The sequence below is a fragment of the Mizuhopecten yessoensis genome, unplaced genomic scaffold (genome assembly GCF_002113885.1).
Source record: "Mizuhopecten yessoensis strain PY_sf001 unplaced genomic scaffold, ASM211388v2 scaffold3755, whole genome shotgun sequence".
Classification (NCBI taxonomy): Eukaryota; Metazoa; Mollusca; class Bivalvia; order Pectinida; family Pectinidae; genus Mizuhopecten; species Mizuhopecten yessoensis.
Genome location: NW_018405203.1, coordinates 49,337 through 63,889, shown reverse-complemented (window position 1 = coordinate 63,889; position 14,553 = coordinate 49,337). Strand labels below are relative to the sequence as shown.

The window sequence follows — 14,553 nt, the reverse complement described above, 5'->3', positions numbered from 1 at the left end:
TTATATATTCAGTGTACGCTTTAACTGGTTCAGTCTTGTATTTCATCTGTCCTTAATTCTATCATTTTAAAAGAAATGAATCATTTATTATAATTATATTCATGCGAAGGCCATACCTATAGCAAATGTGGTTTATTCACGAGTGTGTATCTTAATAACATCTGTTCTGTTTGATATTAACCTCCAAGGACAGAGAGTTGGATAATCACTAGTATATTTATCTTTGGGCTAAGCGTCTTAATAAGAACTAAGTTCATCACACGCGTGCCTCTATACGTGCAATCCATGTGTCTATGCCTTTGTTGGTATCGTGATGATTTTCTGTTTTTGTTTCTCCGATAGTGTTGATCTGATGCCGATATTTTAGTACTATCTCAATAAAATATCATACAAAAAGCACCAAGCACGATACTGTAGTAGTACGAGGAATATTGAAAGAGATAATGCCGTCGCTGTAGGCTCAAACTCGCGACCCTTTCTCTATCCAGCCCGATGCTCTGCCACTGAGCTAAAGGAAATTCCCTAGAGCTGACAAACCCGAACCGAAGCCGAAACCCTTTCAAAGCACCGGTTTCCGTATGCCACTATGCGAGAGTTTGGAAGACACAGCATGGGTTCTGTCTCTGACCACAGTGCATATATATGTATATACAAAAATATTGTACTTCTACCTGTTTAATATTAATAACCAGTGCAAAAAAGATAACACTGGTTGATGTGTTCTATTTTCAAACCCGTAAGCGCCGCATTGGTTTGATATATAAACACTTTGTCTACTTCTGATGCTTCCCTAAGCGTTAAAGCCTTCTCGGAAATTACGACCGCATACTTTCTACAAAAATATAATAGGAAACCCTATCATCATTATGTTTTCGTTTGATAAAATATGTCATATTCACTGCGGTCAAGATATACGAATGTTAAATTCTCACACATGGAGATCCCACTCTGAGTATTGTTCAATCACAACGGTACATTCTTTTCACTGCAAAGTACAGATGAGGTGCCGGCAAAATAAGTGGCTGTTCTGATCCACAGTTGCAACATACATTTTGGTATTTTCATAACTTGTCAAATGATGCCATTTTTGTTTGGAAATCTAAACAGATAATAGCAGCAAACGTCAAAATTGCGTTAAGATCCTCTTTTAAAATGGCGCTCTGGAATGTTCAAGCGTTACGTCATTAAAAGATGGAGTTAAATAGCACGCTACAAATTCCAGCACTTTTCTGATGTAGCACTATTTGAGTCCATTTACTTTTTATTATTGTAAAACAAGAAACATGTATTTGTTTTTTCGTTGAACACAAGATATATTTAACCCGTTTAAAACGCACATGTTATAACAACCAGAAAACTAGCGTTATGGCGTACAGTGTCTTCGTATCTAAAAATGCATTATCAAATGAAATATTTGTTAAAATCACGATAGGTATAATATATATTTTATATAAAGCATGTACTGCATTCTCTCTCTCAGAATATGACGTTATTTTCAAACTGTTTTCATTTAAACATGCAGTAAAACTTTACATTTTAGGGTCTTAAGAAATATATTGAATGACAACAGTGCAACATATGTGGATACTGTGTGTAAACAGAATATCATGAAAGATAAAAGTAATGCCATTAATATTCGAAGAATAAATTCAGAAGTGCATATCTGCTCCAGGGTGTTGTTTTGAATCTCAATAAGTGATTTTTATCAAAATATCTGGTGTCCAGCAGCTTTGCTGCATTTGTTTGGTTTGGGTGCGGATAACAGTGTTCTTGGCCCTTTGCAGACGACTAGTTAGTTTTTTTTAGATATATCACAGAGCAGGGCATAACAGTCAAACTGAGAAGTAACAAGTTAATGCACCAAAGTCTCGCTATGTCATAATGGAGGGCCGTCTCAGTAGAGTACCTCGTTTGATAGGCCAGTTGCAGGTTGTCTTGATTACTTCGTATGGAGATGAACCTCTAAAAGCCTGGACCCAATTTTACACTGGGCGGTACTTCTTAAACTCCTCCCTGTCTGTTCCAGTTTTCTACAGCAGTTCTCTCTTGACTTTAATGTTAAACGTCCGCCCAGATGTCCCGTGCCAGAACATACCAAAGTCCTTAGATATGGTAGTTTAATTCCCTGCTTAACATTCAGCATTAAAGGTAATGACAACAACCGCTTAAAGCGTTGTTAGTATGACTTGACCAATCGGAATGCTTTCCTTTGATGTTTTTTGCATGGTGTTTCAGAGATATAGCACTATCAAGTCGAAATCAAGGTTTTGTTTGGCTTTATTTTGTTTAACATCTTATCAACAGCTAATATAGTTATTCAAGGACGTGCCTACATGTGTTGTGTATGTGTGCTGGAGGCAAGGTATTTCGGTGTAATTTCCACCCTGTGATAGTGGCATCATGTCCGCGTTTAACTCAAGAAGGAAAATACACCACCATACCCTGTCTTCGACACTCATTCGCACATGCTCGCATACATAACACACATAAAGGTACGTCTTTAAGTGACCTAAGCTGTCAATAGACTCAATTATTACCAATACTACTGTAACGGTTCACGTCCTTAGTCCTCCACCGTTGTGATTCCAGGTTCTAGCGTAAAGTGACGTACGTTTTATATCCTTGGAGTCTGTAGTGTGACAAAATATATACATAACACTGAACTGATCGTTTCCAACATTTATAAGCATTGGCAATATTGACAACAACGTTTAGGAATAGTGCGACCTATTATGTGAGTACCCAATAACATTCTGCGCCGGCGTTAACGTCATAATAGTGACATTCACTCGATGCCATGAGGAGGATCCAACCAGAGGCTCTGGCGTACCCAAACGCCCCTGCGGCGTACCTGGCGACAACCCGTGCCCACCCGCCGACGTAAACCCTCTGCCGTTCTGGTCCGGTGGTTTTCCTCACGTCACTGAGTGTTTAGCTCTATTGTCTCGCTCACCTGTATATAACTCGCTGGTCGCTGGTCTGCTCTCCGAGAGAGTTAGACCGACCGACGGCCAGCGGTATATATACGCATGAATGAACCCTCATAATAAGACGCAATCCTTTACACGTCACAATACAGGTAACACACATTTGGTACAAATACAGGTAAAAACTAGCATACATTACACTACACTTTTTTTGTTTGAAAACAATATTGATGGGAATGTGAAATCAATTGACAAATGCTAAACATTGATCATCAGTCTTGAATTAAGCTGCCTTCAGGTAGGATATTAAGCAAGAAGATTAAATTAGCATACATCTGCCCTGGGCTGCAACATACTCGAGTCAATTAAAATTGTATTGTTCCATGCAAAACGTTAAGCATCTAGAATTAGCGTTGCGGTTGATTTACTTCAACGAAGATCTGTGCTGGATTCCTTCGGCATGTTATTTCAGTGCTGTATCACTCTGAGTTCGGCATTAGATATGTGCTTTCGCTAGGAGACGAATACTTCAATATACAGCCTTAACAAAACAAAGACACAAACATCACACACATACATGTACGTCTTTCAAGTAACTTAGCTATTTATACCATACTTAACTGAACAAATATGACTTGTTATTCTGTACATTTACTGCGTTTTGCTGTATGTAAAATTGAAATATGTATCTTGAATAACGACCTGATAAATGTCAATTTTATTTTTGCCTTGTCTTCAAAACTTCCTGTCTACAAAGCTATATATTTGACTGACAAAAAATAGTACATACATAATTATTTACCAAAAATTATATTATATTTTTTATCGTGAAAGATAATACTCATAAACCAGAAGTGAGTTATCAAAGTGATAAACTTAGATATTTTATAAATGATATCTTACTGAATTTTATAATTCAAATATATTAAATCATCTTATAAGGTAATCTTATATTATTTAAGTAACACATACTTAATACAAACTTAATACCATTGTGATATTTCGTTTCCTGCCTTTAGATGCAGCATCCATCACACTAGCTGGTAAGCAAATATTATATTTCAATTAACATTATCCGATACTAAAACACGCTTTTCTTAAACGCATTACACCTGGTAAAGTAAGAGTGCTTTATACATTCTTAAAATATAATAATGTAATATATGATAGCCTTCCTAGTTAAATCAATGTTATGTCAATATTCAACGACTTCAACAAAATATAACACCAAAAAGACATCAACACAAGTGTTAGCTTTGTTATGTTTTGTACATAAATAGTAGTTACATGTAAACGTTCTTATGGTTGTTGTAAATACTTACATTTATTTCATTCCATGATCTGTAATTCAGTACAGTTTCTGCGTGCCACTGTATGTAAAGTTAAAATATGTATCTTTGATAAAGACCTGATAATTATCAATTGAATATCAATCATGTCTCCACATTTTCCTGCTTAAGAAGTTATAGATTTGACTGAACAAACTTAATACATACTTCAAATTATCAACAAAATATATCATTACATTCGGATCGTGAAAGATGATACTCGTAAACAAAAACAAAGTTATCAAAGTGAAATTTTTTAATAATTAAAAACGAAATCTTGCTGAATTTAATAATTAAAATGTATAAATTCATCTGATCAGTTTTTTTTTATTATATAAGTAACACATTCTTGATACAAATTTAATACCGTTGTGATGTTTCATTTTCCTGCCTTATATGCTTTAGCACCCATCAACATACCTGGTAAGCATAAATACTATTTCAATTTTCATTATCCGATTCTTAAACACGCTTTCCTTCAACGCAATACTTCTGGTAAAGTTAGAGTGGTTTATACATTCTTAAATTATAATAATGTAACATATGATATTTTTCCTAGTTAAATCAATAATATATCCAAAGGCGACGTCTTCAACAAATATAAAACCAAAAGACTTTTACAAAGCAAGTGATGGTTTTGTTATGTTTCATACATAAAGAGTAGTTCCATGTATACACTATTATGGTTGTTGTAAATTGACGGCAGACTGATTTATCGGTGAAGAGTCACAAAGGCAAACAGGAAAATGCCTGGTATAAACTAGAGCATAGATTGCTTTTGCCTGGTTCCTTCCTTTGACAAATCTAAGTTGTTCGTGCTTATTGCGCACAGTTCTTAGATTCATCAAAACCAGCAATCCCATCTACCACAGCCCGGTTTCAATAATTATTGAACAAAATCTATATTATTTGTACCCCAAAATATTTGAAATCGTATAAACTATTTTCCTTGATCTTCAAATTCTTGTCTTCTGAAATTGTTGATTTAATTGACTTGGACTAAAATTTCTTATTAATGAATTTAAAGTGTTTCTCAGGTAATAATTAAATATTGTTTTATATCTTTATTACACATTTCAAAAATATTTGTTATTGAATAATCCTAAACATTCTTAATTTATCAATATGTTACTGAACAAATTTCAATTGCTTTGTTTACTGAACTATGTGGTTAAGTGTAAACTTCTGCAGCAAGTTTCTTACTGTTGTCATACTAACATGTATTTCATTCCATGACTTGTAATTCAGTACAGTCTCTGCGATCCACTGTATGTAAAGTTAAAATATGTTTCTTTGATAACGACCTGATAATAATTAATTGAATTTCAACCATAACTCCACATCTTCCTGCCTAAGAAGTTATAGATGTAACTGACAAAAATTAATACATACTTCAAATTATCAACAAAATATATCATTACATTCGTATCGTGAAAGATGATACTCGTAAACAAAAACAAAGTTATCAAAGTGAAAAACTTTAATATTTAAAAATGATATATTGCTGAATTTAATAATTCAAATGTATCAATTCATCTGATCAGGTGATATTTTATTATATAAGTATCACCTACTTGATACAAATTTAATACCGTTGTGATATTTCATTTTCCTGCGTTAGATGCTTTAGCACCCATCAACACAGCTGGTAAGCATAAATACTATTTCAATTTTCATTATCCGATTCTTAAACACGCTTTCCTTAAACGCAATACTTCTGGTAAAGTAAGAGTGGTTTATACATTCTTAAATTATAATAATGTAATATATGATATTTGTCCTAGTTAAATCAATGATATATCAATGTTCAACGTCTTCAACAAAATATAACACGAAAAGACATTTACAAAACAATTGATAGCTTTGTTATGTTTCATACATAAAGAGTAGTTCCATTTATACGTTCTTGTGGTTGTTGTAAATTGACGGCAGACTGAGTCACAAAGGCAAACAGAAAAACGCCTGGTATAAAATAGAGCATAGATTGCTTTCGTCTGGTTCCCTCCTTTGACAAGTCGGATGTGTTCGTGCTTATTGCTCACAGCTCTTAGATTCATCAAAACAAGCAATCCCATCTACCACATCCCGGTTTCAATAAATATTGAACAAAATCTACATTATTTGTACCTTAAAATATTTGAAATCGTTTAAATTATTTTCCGTGATCTTCAAATTCTTGTCTTCTGAAATTGTTGATTTAATCCACTTGGACTAAAATTTCTGATTAGTCAATTTAAAGTGTTTCTCTAGTAATCATTATATATTGTTTTATATCTTTATTACACATTTCAAAAACATTTGTTATTGAATTACCCTAAACATCCCTATTTCAACAACATCTTACTGAACATAATTCAATTGCTTTGTTTAATGAAATATTTGTTTAATGGTTAACTTCTGCAGCGAGTTTCTTACTGTTGTCATACTAAGATTTATTTTATTCCATGACCTGTAATTCAGTACAGTTTCAGTGTTACGCTGTATGTTAAGTTGAAATATATCTTTGATCACGACCTGATAATTAACAATTGAATTTCAACCATGTCTCCACAATGTTTTGCCTAAGAAGTTTTAGACTGACTGAGAAAAAATGAAACATACTTCAAATTATTAACCAAATATATCATTACATTCGTATCGTGAAAGATGAAACTCGTAAACCAGAAGTAAATTACCGAAGTGAACAAATTTAAACTTTAAAAATGATATCTTGCTGAATTTAATAATGCATCTGATCAGGTGATATTTTATTATATAAGTAACACATACTTGATACAAATTTAATACCGTTGTGATATTTCATTTTCCTGCTTTAGATGCTTTAGCACCAATCAACATACCTGGTAAGCATAAATGATATTTCAATTTTCACTATCCGATACTTAAACACGCTTTTCTTAAACGCATTACTTCTGGTAAAGTAAGAGTGTTTTGCACATACTTAAATTATAATAATGTAACATATGATAGCTTTCCTAGTTAAAACAATGATATATCAATAGTCAACATCTTCAACAAAATATAACACCAACAAGACATATACAAAACAGTTGATAGGTTTGTTTTGTGTCATACATAAAGCGTAGTTCCAAGTATACACTATTATGGTTGTTGTAAATTGATGGCAGACTGATTTATCGGTGAAGAGTCACAAAAGCAAACAGGAAAATGCCTGGTATAAACTAGAGCATATATTGCTTTCGTCTGGTTCCTTCCTTTGACAAGTCTAAGTTGTTCGTGCTTATTGCGCAGAGTTCATAGATTCATCAAAACCAGCAATCCCATCTACCACAGCCCGGTTTCAATATCTATTGAACAAAATCTACATTATTTGTACACCAAAATATTTGAAATCGTATAAACTATTTTCCGTGATCTTCAAATTCTTGTCTTCTGAAATTGTTGATTTAATTACTTGGACTAAAAATGCTGATTAGTGAATTTAAAGTGTTTCTCAAGTAATCATTAAATATTGTTTTATATCTTTATTACACATTCCAAAAATATTTGTTATTGAATAATCCTAAACATTCTTAATTCATCAACATCTTACTGAACACATTTAAATTGCTTTGTTTACTGAACTATGTTTTTAAGTGTTAACTTCTGCAGCAAGTTTCTTACTGTTGTCATACTAACATTTATTTCATTCTATGACCTGTAATTCAGTTCAGTCTCTGCAATCCGCTGTATGTAAAGTTAAAATATGTTTCTTTGGTAACGACCTGATACCTATCAATTGAATTTCAACCATGTCTCCACAATATTTTGCCTAAGAAGTTATAGATGTGACTGACAAAAATTAAAACATACTTCAAATTATCAACAAAATATATCATTACATTCGTATCGTGAAAGATGATACTCGTAAACAAAAACAAAGTTATCAAAGTGAAAAACTTTAATATTTAAAAATGATATCTTGCTGAATTTAATAATTCAAATGTATAAATTCATCTGATCAGGTTATATTTTATTATATAAGTAACACATACTTGATACAAATTTAATACCGTTGTGATATTTTATTTCCCTGCCTTAGATGATTTAGCACCCATCAACATACCTGGTAAGAATAAATACTATTTCAATTTTCATTATCCGATTCTTAAACACGCTTTCATTAAACGCAATACTTCTGGTAAAGTAAGAGTGGTTTATACATTCTTAAATTATAATAATGTAATATATGATATTTTTCCTAGTTAAATCAATGATATATCAATGTTCAACGTCTTCAACAAAATATAACACGAAAAGACATTTTCAAAACAATTGATAGCTTTGTTATGTTTCATACATAAAGAGTAGTTCGATGTATACGTTCTTATGGTTGCTGTAAATTGACGGCTGACTGATTTCTCGGTGAAAGGTCACAATGGCAAACAGGAAAATGCCTGGTATAAAATAGAGCATATATTGCTTTCGTCTGGTTCCTTCCTTTGACAAGTCGAAGGTGTTCGTGCTTTTTGCTCACAGCTCTTAGAATCATCAAAACCAGCAATCCCATTTACCACAGCACGGTTTTACTAATTATTGAACAAAATCTACAGTATTTGCACGCCAAAATATTTGACATCGTATAAACTATTTTCCATTGATCTTCAAAGTCGTGTCTTCTGAAATGTTTTGATTTAATTCACTTGGACTAAAGTTTCTGATTAATGAATTTAAAATGATTTTCTAGTAATCATTGAATATTGTTTTATATCTTTATTACACATTTCAAAAATATTTGTATTGAATAATCCTAAACATTCTTAATTCATCAACATCTTACAGAATAAATTTCAAATGCTTTGTTTAGTAACATATTTTGTTTAAGCGTAAACTTCTGCAGCGAGTTTCTTAATGTTGTCATATTAACGTTTATTTTATTCCATGACCTGTTATTCAGTACATTTCCTACGTTCCGCTGTATGTAAAGTTGGAATACATATCTTTGATAACGACCTGATAATTATCAGTTGAATTTCAACCATGTCTTCACAACTTCCTCCCTTAGAATTTATATATATGACTGGCAAAAATTGATACATACTTCAAATTAATAACCAGATATATCATTACATACGTAATGTGAAAGATAATACTCGTAAACCAGAAGTGAGATATCAAAGTGAAAAGCTGAAATATTTTATTAATGATATCTTCTAAATGTAATCATTCAAATGTATAAATTTATCGTCAATGATAATGTATTACAGCCAGGTGATCCTTTATCATTTAAGTAACACATACTTAATACACATGTAATACCATTGTGATATATCATTTTCCTGCCTTAGATACAGCAGCCACCAACGTAATATCTGGTAAGCAAATATTCAATTTCAAATTCTTTACTCAATACTAATTCTATATTCTAATATCAATTCTACTGATCAATACTTCTGGTTAATACGAGTGCCTTACACATATACAGTTCTGAATAATTTAATTAATGATAAAGTTCTTAGTAAAAACAAAGGTATATCATGATTCAACGTCTTCGACAAACTGTAATATAATTAAAAAAGCTTATGTATGTTGTATATATATAGAGAAGTTTCATTAAATATGTTTTACACCCAATTATAACCGTTGTTATTTTCATATTCCTGCCTCAGAAACAGAACCTATCAGCATGACTGGTAAGTTAATATTGCATTTCAATTTCTTCACTCAAAACTAAAGCACGCCTTTATACTTATCAAAACTTCATGTAAAGTACGATTTTCTTACACATAGCAACATTATAAAGTATATGATAACTCTGTTTGTATTAATAAATATTGTATCAAGACTCAAAGTCTTCTGCATAATAAAGCACCAACATTTTTTTATGTGTTTGATATGCTAATCATATTCCACAAATACAAAAAAAGTAGTTTTTTTTAATACGTTCTAGTGGTTGATGTAAATTAAATAAACATGGCAGACATACTTTTCTCTCCGGTGTCACAATGAATCCTAGGAAAATGCCTGTTATAAAAATGACTATAGATTGCTTCCATTTTTGTCCCTCCACATGACAGGTGTGACGTGTTTGTGTTTATCGTGCAAAGCTCTTCGAATCATCAAAACATGTAATCTCATCTACCAAGTCAAGGTTCCAATAAGCATTGAACATAATCCACAGTATTTGCTAACAACATATTTGATTTATTATAAACTATCTTAATCAATCTTCAAATTCATGTTTTCTAAAATTGATGATTCAATGACTTGGACTGTAATTTATGATTAGTCAATATATAGTGTTTCACTAAAAGCAAAAATTAACATTTCATGTATTCTAATACTTTGATTATCTTTTCGGAATTTCATTATCAGTCTATTATCATGCTTGTTATACTAGGAAAGTGTATCAGTAACATGGTGCTTTACATTCATGTTGTTGTAAGATTCCCAAATATATCATTTTATTTAACCGTATAAGATAATACTCTTACATCAAAACTTAGTTATCATAAAGAAATAATTAAATATTCTTTAAATGAAAGTTTGTTTAAAATTAAATCTACAAATATTACTTTTTCTGTCTGGAACACAGTTATTATTTTATTTCAATTGCTTAACCCAATACCATTACTAACAAATTTCTCTTGTATAATATGGACACGTAACAAAGAATGAAGTTCTAAATTACTTCAAAATGATATTTTTCTCACTTGAATAAATCTATTAATATTAATATTTAATGTGTAAGACAGAACATTGTATCATCAATATGCTACTTTATACCACATACTGGTAGCTTGATAAATTAATTTCCATGGAATGCCAGTATAGGAAAACTCGAGACAAAGTTTAGAACAACTTGAGAACAACATGAGAAGAACTTTAGAAAGAATTTCCCCATTTCACGGTATTTGAGAACGTATTTTTCTCAAAAAGGAACGTTTGCTCGCGCCACGTGACGTCCTTAGCCGGACATAGAATCCACACAAAAGGGATCCGCGTCAGAAAATAGTCCGTCATAAACAAATCAGTATAAAGTTACCAAATTATTGTGAACGTAATTTAATTTTAAGCGTATATATGCACATGGAAAAGCCAATGAAGATATGCTTATTTAAAAAAATAATTCGTCATAGCTAAGTTCCTCGGGACATTTCACACTTCATCACTCACTCAGTCCTAGCTTGACATAGGGACCAGTCGGTCTTGACACGTTGCGACACGTTTAATGCGTATTTTTTGTGTTAAAGTAAAACGTTGATATCACATATTTCTAAACTGATGAATCTTATTGTAGAAATTCGTCATAATTTTAAGGTTCGTGATAATCCTCCGCGCAAACCTTATATTTGTTTACGTTTGTCACAGACCGAGGATTTTCGATCGATGGTCATTGAGCATAGAAGTAATTTGAAAGATATGGTGTTGAGTTGACTTATTAAAATTTATAATTTAACTCAAATCCACAAATTCATCACTTTCTCATATATATTCATCATTTTCATTATCATTGTCAGAACTCTTATCGTCAGATGACTTAATCAAAGATCGAAATTGAACGTTCATTATAAAATTGATATATTCGGCTGATCGTTCAGATATATATTTTCCTTTATCATTTTCAGTCTCAACAGAGAGGTCCGAGGTAAGAATCAAGATTTTGACTTGTGTAACTTACATGAAACACTTTGTTATTAAACGCTCAATTAAACCTAAGATAAATCGGGGAAACAGTTTTGAGTTCAAACAGAAAACTTAGGAGGAAATTTTGAAGATCATATATTACAACTGGTTAGGCAGAATCAGTCTCTGAAGATGCTCATTGGTAATCATAAAAACTCGAAGCAATTCATTGCATATTTAGATATATTTCATTTTTGTTGCTTACAAATATGTGTTCATGTAAGGACTCGTTTTAAATTGTTGTATTTGAACTTGTACGATTTACTTTTCTTTCGTGCATAACTTATATCAATAGCCATCAGTATATCATCATTTTTGGTTTCGTCACAAACTGAACTGAACAGGTGGAAGAAAAAGGAAATAAGTGATCTGTAATTAGTGGTTTAAAAAAATAGTTTAGAAACATTTAGTGTTTTACTATTGTAAAGTTGTTCTTCACAATACTGCACGAGCTTATCCGACAAATAGTATAAAGATAGATATTAAGTTCATATCTGTTTATTCTTTAGTCATTTGGAGAAGACATGCATACACTCATGCAAAAAGTGTTATTTTTGTGTGTATAATATTATTGATGAAATCATAAATTGCACCGACATGAAAACCTTATTAGCGGACAGGCCTTCACAAACACGCACGTTTACACAGTGGTTAAATGGGCGCATTGTCATCATAATACATAATGATATAATTTGAATTCTCTTGATGTTTATTTGTAACAGGAGCGAGGCACGGGAGGTCTAGATCCCTATGCACCTAACCATAGCTTGTCAGATGTAAAGTCCCTCTATGACGCATGTAAATCTGGAGACACAGAGAAAATTTTCAAACTTCATGCAAAATGTCCAGAGTTGTTATCACAGAACAGTAACCAGTACCTTCTTGGCATTGTTGAATCTGGAAACATAGATTGCTATATCGCTATAGAATCTTTGTTGCTTAAAGGAAAAGGAGAAGAGGAGCGTCAACAATACATTGGAAGCATTAGAGATACGGATAACGAATCCGTGCTCCACAAAGCCTGTCGTTCTGGAAGTAAAGACATGTATGCATACATCTCTACAACATATCCTAATCTAGTTGCAGACAAGAACTATCTCCTGGAAATAGCACGTAGCAAGTCTGACCTTTATGACATAATTGAGAAGGAGTATGAGATTAACAAAAAATAGCCGTTGAATGACTAATGAAAACAAAACATTTCAACATCAGAGTATATATCCCGGGAATCTTTTTTAACATTATCATGACGTTAAAGTAATGTTACACTTGACGTTTTGATAACCTTTTTCATTGTTGTATTTTGTAATGTTTAATTTGTGTTTTAAATATATAGACGTTATTCAGTAGAGTGTGCATCAATTTCACGTTTTTCAACATTACATTTGGTTTTAACTCTAGTTGGCTCCCTAGTGGAGTTCCTCATGAGCACTCGCACTCTTAATCTTAGTCACATTTTGTTCCTTTGTAACAAGGGTCCTTCATCATAGATATTGGGATAAATGAAAATAGAGTAATGGCGTCCATGGCATTATTTCTCAAACACAGCTAGCTGTTTAGTCTCTATGAACAGGCCCACAATTTGGTACTCTCCAGGAAATTGCAGTCAAACAAAGCCTCTTGTTATGATGCAAACTTCATTTATAGGCTATCAAACGTTTTTTTCTATAGTATATCCTTCTTGACTCCAAAGCTGTAGTTTATAATGACTAAAAAGTATGGAGAATTTTATTTTTTCCCCGGATGTTTCGCGCTCAATCAGAAAACAACCTCATCTGCAAATTAAATTCATCAATGTTCTAATATAACTCCGTGATGCAATTAACAGAGGACAATCTCCATTGTTGTTGCATTATATAAAGTGATACCTTACATATTCAACATACTAGTGTTCTAACTGATAACTTTAGAACTTATAAGAGTTCCCAGACAACACTAATACACAGTAACAACTGTAAATTGTACATTTTATCATACATTGTATCTTGACCATATGTAAGATGAGCTTTATGCTCAATATGTTATCAAGAATAAATAAAGCCTTAAATATTATATATCATTATTATTATATATTTGTATCAATCGGTATCAAATGCCGGTCTCCGTGAATTCTGTTCAATCCACATAAGCACGCTATCTATTCCATTAATTTACTAATTTGTCTGGAATTCAAACAAGGTTCCAGACGGAGTCATCCCGGAGGACCATCTGTTGTCGGATGGTCGTCCTTTTACTTTGACTTGGGTAAATCATATTTCTTTGGCCATGTACCATGTATGGTAAAATCCAGAGCACATACGTTTCAGCTAGCACTATATACAAAACAATAGCTTTAAAGGCACTGAGTCATTTTCAACTTGACGTCAGAAAAGCTGACCCCAGTATAATTGGTTTCAATTGGAAATAGTGACTCTCAAATGAATTGATAAAGAAAAGAGATCACTTCAGTTATTTTTTCTAAGTTTTGTCATTATTTGACATCAATTCTGTGACAAGAACCCATCTGGCCTTAACTGTCATCTAACTTATAATAACAAAAGAGTTATGGTTGAAACGTGAAGTTGAAATAATCGGAAATGTAAATAAAAAGGTACAAGTGCTAAACTTATGATTTGTTGTTTTTAAATCAGAAATAAGATATTTTGCCAGTTGGCCAACCCCCAAACCCCACT

At 32.3% G+C, this 14,553-nt stretch overlaps 1 protein-coding gene across 1 annotated transcript; it reads left to right on the top strand.

The window, feature by feature from the left end:
* Nucleotides 1-4,657: 4,657 nt before the first annotated feature.
* On the top strand, nt 4,658-13,912 carry LOC110447995. Its single transcript, XM_021494007.1, has 5 exons — nt 4,658-4,678; nt 9,544-9,570; nt 9,865-9,888; nt 11,824-11,843; nt 12,604-13,912. The coding sequence occupies exons 3-5, from the start codon at nt 9,882-9,884 to the stop codon at nt 13,051-13,053; spliced, it is 477 nt and encodes a 158-aa protein (XP_021349682.1). The 5' UTR covers nt 4,658-4,678; nt 9,544-9,570; nt 9,865-9,881; the 3' UTR covers nt 13,054-13,912.
* The last annotated feature ends 641 nt before the right edge of the window (nt 13,913-14,553 follow it).

What these genes read in the sequence shown, in the direction of transcription:
- LOC110447995 (XM_021494007.1), top strand. An exon ending in TCTCAACAGAGAGGTCCGAG is followed by an intron (nt 11,844 to 12,603) that starts GTAAGAATCAAG and finishes TATTTGTAACAG; the next exon opens with GAGCGAGGCACGGGAGGTCT.